Raw genomic sequence first — 10,086 nt, 5'->3', positions numbered from 1 at the left:
GTAGCTCCTAGTGGGCAGCTTTCCTTACAATACTATGAGAAGTTCCTTATCCAGGGACCCCATTGGTCAGCCACTCGAGCTCGGTGGAGTCTCCCCCAGTCTCCCTAAATTTAACTCATGGCAGGACAGCCTAACCAGCAGTCCCCCCCCCCCCCCCCCCCCCCCCCGCCCCCGCAGATCATCTCATTCGCTTTGGGTAACGCAATGAAATTGTAGGGGCTGCAGGAACCGTCAAAAACACACGAACCTGCGCCTCTACCGAGAAACATTCGAGGCTTTACCTGCCGTGGTCGCCTTCTAGGAGCCAGGAGTGGCGGCCAAATTAACAAACTACACGATGTTCCATCGAGACCCCTAGTCCTGTCTACTTGTATACAAATCACACGGCTACAGAAGTGGACCAAGAACCCCCCAATTCGAATATCATGGTGCCGATCTTACCTCTCCGCCGCTCGGAACTTCCTCTGCGGATATTGAACATATGCTGCTCCCCCAAACTAAAGCGAGTGACGTTCGCACACATCTTTATCCGCGCGCTAAAGACAGGTGGTCGCGACCGCCTCCTGATTGTGGGCGACTTCAAGGCCCCCAGTGACAAGGGGGGGGGGGGTACCGTAAAGGGGAGGTGCGAGGACGCAAGCTGGCGGAGTTTGCGACCACGCTGGGCCTTGCGCTCCTAACCGACCCAGTTTACCCAACACGCGTAGGTGACTCCGGGACGCGGGGCACATGTCCGGATCTTGCCTTCACTCGCAACATACGACACGCAAACAGGGTTGACACCGAGGAAACCATTACAACGAGCTACACATGCTCCTCAGGCGTCTCAGAACCCAAGCCCACATCTCAAATTGGACTATCTTCTGGCAAAACTTTCCCGCCACTACCAGTACGACAATAGGAGAACATGGGTACACCGCCTGGTCTCAGTCACTGATGTCACACCTTCACTCCCATGAAACGCAGATACAGCTCACAGAGGCTTTAACGGACGTAGATGACCACATCCTCCACCTCTGGAAAGCTCGCCGCAGCCTCACACGCTGCTGTCGTCGCCAAAAACCCAACCGCAAACTTAAAACACGCTTTTCCGATCTCAACCGCCGAGTACGCAGCCCAGCTCGTGGACTTGAACTGGGTGGACCGTTGCAATACAGCGGAGCGACAAATGTCAAGCTGTAATACATGGACGCTCTTCCGAACTCTATCATCAATCGAACGCAGAACCGCATCGAAACTCCAGAACATTTACACCGAGCAATGCATTCCTATACAGGCAACACAACGCAGCTGGCACAGTCGCTCCGGGACCACTGCTTGTGCACAGCCAAAAGCCCCCGAGGAGAGGTCTACTCATGTGCAGCTAAGGAGAACTCGGAGCGAGTCAAGCCTTTCTATCTTCACGGTTTTCGGGCCAGTCTAACCAAAATGAAGAGGGGTACCGCGCCGAGTCGGGACAAGGTGAACGTCAAGCATCTGGCGAACCTGCCCGACACCGCGTACCAGTGCATACTCGACTACATTAATAATCGCAATCTGGACAGGAAAACCCCCTTACCCATCGATTGAAAAAAAACCACTAGTGGCTGTCATTCCGAAAGCCGGCAAACCGATCGACACGGATAACCTCCGCCCCATCTCTCTCACCTCCTGTGTGGCCAAACTTATAGAGAGGATAGTGCGAGACCGGCTATCCGAGTACCTTGAACACAGGCACGCTTTCCTGTTCGGATTTAGCCCACACAGATGCCCATATGATGTCCTGCTCCAACTTAACCGAGAAATTTTCGACCCATTCGAACGCCCCAGGATGGCCAGGTTGTGTTCGCCCTAGACTTGAAAGGCGCTTCGATAACGTAACACACAAGGTCATACCCTTGTGTCCACTTAAGTCCAATACACTGTAGGCAATTCCTCACAGACCAACAATAATAAATCAAAATACAAGGCGCATGGACCTTTCATGCTTTGCACGTGGGGCACACCTCAGGGTGCAGTTCTATCCCTGCTGCTTTTCAACATTGCCATGATGCGTCTACCGGCCCTGCTGGCCGAAGTCGAAGGCGTGCAGCACGCGCTGTACGCCGACGACATCACCCTCTGGACAGTGCAGGGTAGCGTGGGTGACATTGAAACCTGCCTGCAAACAGCGGCGAGCATAATGAACCGCTATGCCCAGCGCTGTGGTCTTAAGTGCCCCAAAAACCGGAGTTCGTGCATCTCCGCCCCTCGCCAAGATGCACCACACAAATCTCACTCTCCCTTGAGAGCGGTCCCATTCATGAAGAGATCAGAGTACTGGGTCTCTTCGTACATCACCAAATGCCCCCTTACCCAACACTAGCCAAGCTCGGCCGGCTGGGGGACAAGGTGAGCCGCATGGCCCGCTGGGTGTCTAACAAACGCGGGAGTCACGGAGTAAGGACGCCTTGCGGACATGCGAAAGCAGGAGGAGGATACCCTTAAGGCCATCCTCCGAAAATCACAAAACTTGTTCTCGACCTCCCAGTCTCCACCTCCAAAGGCCGCCACATGGCACTAAGGGTGGTGAACACTTTCAGGGAGCTTCCGGAATCACATCTGATGAACCAATATACTCGTCACACAAACAATTGCAGGTCGCTGCCTTCTTGCCCGGCTAAACATGTAACATACACAGCTCAGAGAGGAGAGATTCCGCATCCCCGAACTCTGGAGACGAGCCCTTCGAGTGCGGCCTCTCACTGCCAACATGTCACGAGACGACGATATGAGTGGCGCCTGGCGCGGCCGGAAGCCTTAGCTCGCCAATATTGCAGCAAATCAGGCGTATTCTACGTGGTTGCCTGCCCCCCCCCCCCCCCCCCCCATATACAGCTGCAGTCGTTCACAACGGCAACACTGCCGATGGCCTTACCATCAAGGCCAAATCTATAACGCATGCTGAAGAGGTAGCCATTGCTGTCGCCACCTCAGAACAAACCTCTCATCGACTGACGAGGGGCTTGTCAGATCGTTGAGCAAGGGTGGTCCACCTCGTTAGCCTACAGAATATAGCAAAATTGCAGTCGGGACACGGCGCCCGCGTACCGATATCTCGTCAGGGCTCCTGGTCACCAGGGTCTTGCAGGGAACGAGGCAGCTGACGCAGTCGCCCGCGCGCTCTCTCACCGTGCAGCTTCCTCGGACCTTCAATAGGCTCACGACACCGATTCCAATCCGGCCTATACATTCAAAGACATTGTAACCTTATATCAAGACTCGCATCGCACCTACTCCAATCCTTGCAAAGAGCTGTGAAAAGCAAACGAGAGGCTGCTCCTGCGCCTCTTCACCAGCGCGATGCTATGCCCGGCAATACTCGTACATTTCTGTCCCCAATTCACTCGGCAGTGCCAGTACTCTGGGAAGATGGCTGACACCTACCACATGGTACGGGTCTGCCAACAGAACCCATCTCTTCCCCCCGTCCCTTATCGTTCCCGGGAGGACTGCACTCTTAGAAAAAAAGAAGTAGTACATAAAGAGGTGAAGAAGAAGAACAAGAACTTTTGGGATAGTAACTGGTCACATATGTTACTACCCTGTTAGTAACTGCAGTTAGTAACGGGAAGGTAGTAACGACTGATACCTGCAGTTAGTAACGGGAAGCTAGTAGTATTTACTAACTAAATGAACAGAAACTAGCATATGTTGCTAATATGTTGCTGCCGAATCCAGGCAGAGCTATCAGAGCGTGCTGGACGTAAATCTCACACTTACGTTTAAGCTTATCGCGCATTACATGTAGAGTTATGCGAGGTGTACAAATCAGAAAAGCACAAATAATAAAGAGTAACACTCGTGCGCTGCGCGTGCATATGTAGGAAAATCTTTCTCAGCCTTATACACTCCGTAGGTCGGACTCTCATTTACGGGCTAGAAATTACCGGTTGAGCTAAGATACCACTACCAAGATAATAATATACCGGATACTAAGAGGAAGTTGAGATTGTAGAAACAGCTTAGTCTACCTAACCATGTGCCCCTGCAAAAACCAATTTATTAGCACGACAATTTGTCAGTTTACATTCTTTGACATTATATTTGAAGTAGTAACTGGCGACCATAGTTAGTAAAAAGGTAGCAAGGTCTACTTTTACTAGCTATACCTTGAAGAGGGTAGAAATAGCTGATAAAAGGCAGTGAAACGAAGTCAGATTTAATAACTGCTGCACTTACTACCTTTTCACTAACTTTTTTTTGAAGGGTGTGGAAGGCGATCCTGCTCGGCTGCCGCGAAATACAGGCCGTGAGGGCCCTAACGCGGCGCGCGCGGGTGGCGGCCACCGCCAAAGCTGTCCCTGACTAGGGACTCCAGCTAGTGTTTGTAAGGCCGGGGCCCTTAAGGCTCCGCCCCAAGTTACCTCCTTGTACATATTGAGCCTTAATAATTGTTTTCACTTCCATCACCACAGCACAGCGGCCTGCTCACGCCAGTTTTACTGGGCCTTTGCTCAGTTTAGCTATCGCTTCATTTTCTAACTACTTTGGAAACAACGAATTCACTCAAAAGGAAGTGAAGCACGGCACGGCTCGATCGTACCAGCTCTGTTTGACATATATGGACCAGCTATCTTTTAATAACGTTGTCACTTGTATCGCCTGTTATCAAAGAATCGCACCTAGCATGTCATTGGCACTCACGCTCATTGTCGTATTTGCCGTGTGCCACATTGTGTGTCAGCTAGAGCAACCGCGAGTACTGTTGTACTGACATAAGTGTTGCGATGTTACTAAATTTTCCTGCTATACAAAGACTAGGTGTTCAACAGGTTTCATTGTATTTTCTGTTGTGGAAGGGGGTGTGGTCAGTAGGAGCCACTGTGTCAAGCATCGAACATGCAAGTGTGAAAAGGGCCGGCCTTTAGGTTATTTTCCCCATAATTACAATGATACGGAGTTCTTATCCGCAAGCATACACAAAACACAAACGCAGAAATAATATGTTGAAAATTCGACGATTTTACTTATTCGAAATGTTGATTTCTGTGCTAGACGTGTCTTTGGATACGTGCGGTGCCCACAATGGTGTGTCACCAAAACGAGTGGGGGAAGCTGCGCTATGGTTGGCGCACACTATCCGTGATGATAGGCACATGAAGTTCATGGCGGAGGTAGTCTTTCTCGGCCGGATCGTTGGGCGTCCAAGCAATCACGTGAATTCCGTGGTTGCGCCACGCCCGCACGTACTCCGGGCTGAGGTGGTTCGTACTGATGAGGACTGCCGAGGCCCCAGTCAGGTGCGGCAGCAGGCCGCTGTGGAGCGCCCCATCCAGAAGCCAGTCAGCGGCCTTCATGGTCCAGTGTTTGATGCGTGACTGGAATCGCGGCCGCCGGTTTTCCATGTCCACGTATGCCAGGAAACCCGGTCGCCAAGTTAGCGCCGTCACAATGTTCGGGTTCTGGCGCCGCAGAGCGTAGATGAAGTGCGGGTAGAACGAGGCCACCAGCGCGCTCTTGTAGAGCACAGGTCGTTGGCGGAACATGTCGTCGACGACCTTGACGGCGCGATGATCGTACTCCTTGACATCAAAGATAAGCTGCAGTCCGAGCTGGAGGCACTCTTTGACGCCTTCCTCGAGCGTCGGAACGCGCTCACCCTTGAATCTCTCCGACAGTGGGTGTTTACAGGAGGCGTCTAGTCGACGCAAGTCTTCGAAAGTGACGGAGGCCAGCGGACCCTTACCGTTGGTCGTTCTTTCAAGGGTGTCGTCGTGGAAGAGCACGGCGACACTGTCCCGAGTGAAGGAGAGGTCGAACTCGACACCCGACGCGTTGTTCCTCTTCGCCTCACGGAAGGCGGCCAAGGTGTTCTCCGGGGCGTCATGGGCTCCACCGCGATGCGCGAACACGGGTGGGAGTGATCCTTGGCGGTGTTCCGAACCGAAGATTACCTCGACGGCTAAAGCACTGTCGAGACGCGGTATGGCGGCTCGCTGCACAGCGTAGGAGGCTAGTACAGCGACGATTACTGCCAGGTACCATGAAGCCATGAAGTGCCCGTGGAATGTGCAGGTGAAGAAGGATTCGGGAATAGAACAGGAATCGGCTTTTATCTGTTGCACGTCATCAGCCGTTGGCAATAATCTCAGCTCGCAGTTCCTGTTTTCTTCTTTTTTGCTACTTGAACAGCTGCAAGGCATTTCTTTTTCTTGTTTCCTGCAGCACACTGGCACGACTGGCACGTGAGCACGGTTGGCCATTCAGCAAGAAAGGTACAGTTTTTGTCATTGCCGACAATGCCGGCACCAAAACCTTTCGCAGAACTGGTGTAGTACATTCTAGGACGGGTCAAAAATGCTGCCAGTCGCAAACTTTGGCTTCGTCCAGGTAATGTACATGTTGGAGGCAACCTTCGCCGTCTTTTATTTTGGTTTGGTTTATTGGGGTTTAGGAGGAGGAGGATGTAGAAGAGGAAAGGCAGGGAGGTTAAAACGTCCCAAAGCGACTGAGGCTATGAGAGACGCCGTAGTGAAGGGATCCGGAAATTTAGACCACCTGGGGTTCTTTTACGTGCACTGACATCGCACAGTGTTGTAGCCACGCTTTTGGCCACCTTCTCACGTTCTTGAAACTGCATGAAACTGCCAATCACTGGAGCGCTACTCTGCTGTTATTGAAAGTTGAAATGCATTTGGTTTCAAGACAGCATTGAAGGCGGCGATTTGGGCAAGTTGGTGCTAATTCATGGATTAAAGGTAGATTAACGACCGTCGTGAAAAAAATTCGTTTTCGCCTTTTTTGGGGGTTTCCGCGAAGAAATAGTTTCAGTCGCAGACAACATGGCCACAAATTGAGCCCATGGACACAAAAGTGTGCATCGACTATTTGCTTTCGTTCATAACCTTATAACCCTGCGATGACCAATGAAAATACTATAATCCGTGAAAAACCCAAAGCCATTTACATTACTCTCTTTGGACATGACCTAAGTTATAGTTTGATGAAACCGCTAAATATTAGTGGTCCAGAAAACTTATCACCGAAATAACAAGCTTTAGCAAGCGGACTATGTTTTCTCGTTTGCTGCAGCGCGGGTGATGCGCCCGACCGTCTACTCCTGCTGAATGTAGTGGAACCAGCAAACCGCCTATTTTGGAAGATCACTCCGCGTATTACTCCACCAACGGCAGAGCAGCAAACCGCCGCCCTGCGGGCTTGAAGGCACTCCGCGCGTTTTTGCCATGGCAGCCACGTTGGTTGACTCTCCACGGTCAGTTAAAAAAAATAAAATAAGAGCTGGGACGTTACATCCGATTTACTTTTAAAGAAATCGGCCACACAGGATAACTAACCACAGTTTTTAAGAATGCTCGGAGCGTGTAGATCGATTTTTCAGCCAGAAAAATATAAATTCAAAATCCTCTTTAGTGCACCTTTAACCGCGCGGTAGGTTAGAACAATACGGTGTGCTCTCCGTGTTTTTCTATGTTTTCGCGATTTTAGATCATGAATTTTGAAGACACTTCTCGGCTCTCAAGACATCAAGCCCCACCTACCGTTTTCAACACTACTGCCACCTACCGAGTGGACGTGCAGAGCGGTCACAACACACATGAAGGATGACCACTGATCGTGATGATAATGCTGATGCCTTTGCCCTTTGTTTGATTGCAGTAGACGTCACAAAATCTCCTTCTAAACGCTTTTAAACCGCCATCATCTGTAATTAGTGCCCAGACCGAGTATCCGTGTCAGTATTCGTGTGTGCATGTAGTGGCGGCGTGTATGTGTCACCGTTTCTTATCAATGCGGCCGCCTAATTTCTAGGCAGTGCAGATTATGTACGGGCGCCAGCGGCAACGCCAAGGACTCTGCTGATGAACTTCGTTTTGCAGACCGGTGCCTTAAACCTCAATTAAACCTCTCACTTACCCCATTTGTGTCAAGTCATTCTTCTCAATAAAGTTATATGATTGGATGATGATGTAGTAAAATAGTGGCTGGAAACACTCGCTATCTTTAAACAGAGAGTAATTACCCATTAGCATGCACAAGACAGAAACTATACGGCTACAGAGGAAACACAGAATCTTCGAGATTGTAGCGAAATTTGTCTTGGTCCGGAAGTCGATGCAACTAAATTAACCAGTACGGCTAGCGTGTGGCAGGGCGATGTCAAATTTATCAACAACACAAAGTGGTAACAATATTATAGCCCAATGCATTTAAAGGAAAACGCCTAAGGTGTAGTGGATTCCATTTAGGGAATGATTAAAATTTGACCGTATCTTAGTGGTGACGAAGCTCATGGCATTCGTTTTATGACAGCACAATGTGACGATGAAACACCGGTTGTCAGCGGTTTGCTGTTTCACCTATCACAGCGCCAGGAAGTGTAGAATGGCTGTGAGAAATGCCGACGTTGATCCACGTGTGTCGAGCCAGTATATTAAAGACAGCGCCGTAAAGTTTGTCGCAGAGTAAAATTACAACAGCGTGCTGGTTTGGGTTTGTCAGGTGTACAATTTCGAAAGCCCATGAGGTATATTTTACTTTACGCATCCGTCCAACTGATGTCCCAGCGTCTGTGATTACATGATAATTTAACGGGTAGAAATATATATTTACTATATTTACAAATAGGGGATTGCACTTGCATACAACAAGAGACCTACAATAGGGGCCAGCGCCCGAAAACTCTTCGTCCTCCTCTTCCACCACACACAAGCTCCATATTTCGTCACCTTCCTTGTCCAAGCCGACGGCCGTAAAAGTATTTAATGGGTAGAGAGCATAGTTTTCTTTTCGTAATAGACTTACGACTGGCACTAAAGGAAAGGAAGCGAAGACGGCCTCCGGCAAGCACGTTACTGGCTATGCGCCGGTGATCCATCTCGGTGCACTCCGGTGCAAGTTTTTTTCTTTGCATATAAATACACTTTGTCTGTAAGTATATCACTTGCGTTTGAGCACACATAGAGGTACGGTGCTTCTTACTAGGCTTTGGCTTTATCGTGAACTTGGTTAAGATTTGAGAACGATATTTAGCTGAGATACCCTAGAATCGGAGCTGAAAACATTCCATGATAGAAGCTGAGGCTACGTTAGCGTAATGTCAAGGTTGCGCTACCAGCCACAGACTGAAGACTGTATTGGTTGACTCAGGGCAAGTTGCCTGTAATGGACGCACCTCTTTTGTTTCTGCCAGTCTGCGCAGCCAGGATGCTGCTTTTCGATGGCACCAAAGCAGAGCGAATTGGACTCGCCATCCTCGACGTGAGCGCTCTTCGCAGGACCTTCAGACTGCAGTTGGCCACGGCCTTATTTTGACAGCTGGCTGGTTGCAATTTTCTCAATTATTATACACATTATGCACTAATTATTCCGTAGGCCAACAGTGAATTTCGTTTAGTGAAAATGCTAATATTTTAGGAGAAAAAACTGTAAATCACGTCGTGGCAGAGGCAGCATTTTTATGCACAACTCGATTTCGCAAATTTGCAGTGACGTAAGAATCGAGATATGAAAGCCATGATGAATATATTTTGCGTGCGAAAAGTACAGGTGAGATAGAATATGTCAGGCTTATGTCCGCAATTGTGAAGTTGTCGATTACTAGAAAAAAAATAAAAAACAACCCGCCTCAAATGCGGCCAATTTCAAGAATTTTTTTATCCGCAAATATAAAGCACATGTCCTTCATATTTGATGACTAGATAAGCATCGAGGTGCAAAAAAAGTTTGGCGACTTTCATCGTTATGCAGTATAGGAAAGTACAGAAAGAACTGCCCTAAATCTATTATTTTTTAATATACTAGAGTTTCTCAAAAATCAAAGGAAGAAAACATCATCCTCAATTTTTCTGAAAACTCCTGAAAGAAGTCTCTAGAAGAAGCCGAAAACGAATACGAAAGAACATGTTGCATTATTTCGTTTCGAACAGTGTTATGTAAGCACAAACTTCTTGAGCATCCGAAGGAGCGCCTAAATGAAGGGGCGGAAGCAGCAAACACCTCCTCCGCTGCTCTAAATTCTCCCCAAATCCCAAGACCGAAACCTTCTCCATCAAGAGGGAGCATACCTAATTACATTTTGTGGACAAACACTGATCTGTAATGTAA

The 10,086-nt window shown here is 49.1% G+C and overlaps 1 protein-coding gene across 1 annotated transcript; it reads right to left on the bottom strand.

Annotated features, from left to right (window-relative positions):
• Positions 1 to 5,081: 5,081 nt before the first annotated feature.
• LOC149344202 (glycerophosphodiester phosphodiesterase 1-like) lies at positions 5,082 to 6,014 on the bottom strand. Its single transcript, XM_089547175.1, has one exon. The coding sequence runs from the start codon at positions 6,012 to 6,014 to the stop codon at positions 5,082 to 5,084; it is 933 nt and encodes a 310-aa protein (XP_089403301.1).
• Positions 6,015 to 10,086: the final 4,072 nt, after the last annotated feature.

This window comes from Amblyomma mixtum, chromosome 5, assembly GCF_055824585.1.
Source record: "Amblyomma mixtum isolate Tamu chromosome 5, ASM5582458v1, whole genome shotgun sequence".
Taxonomy (NCBI): domain Eukaryota; kingdom Metazoa; phylum Arthropoda; class Arachnida; order Ixodida; family Ixodidae; genus Amblyomma; species Amblyomma mixtum.
This window is presented reverse-complemented; position numbering and strand designations above follow the sequence as displayed.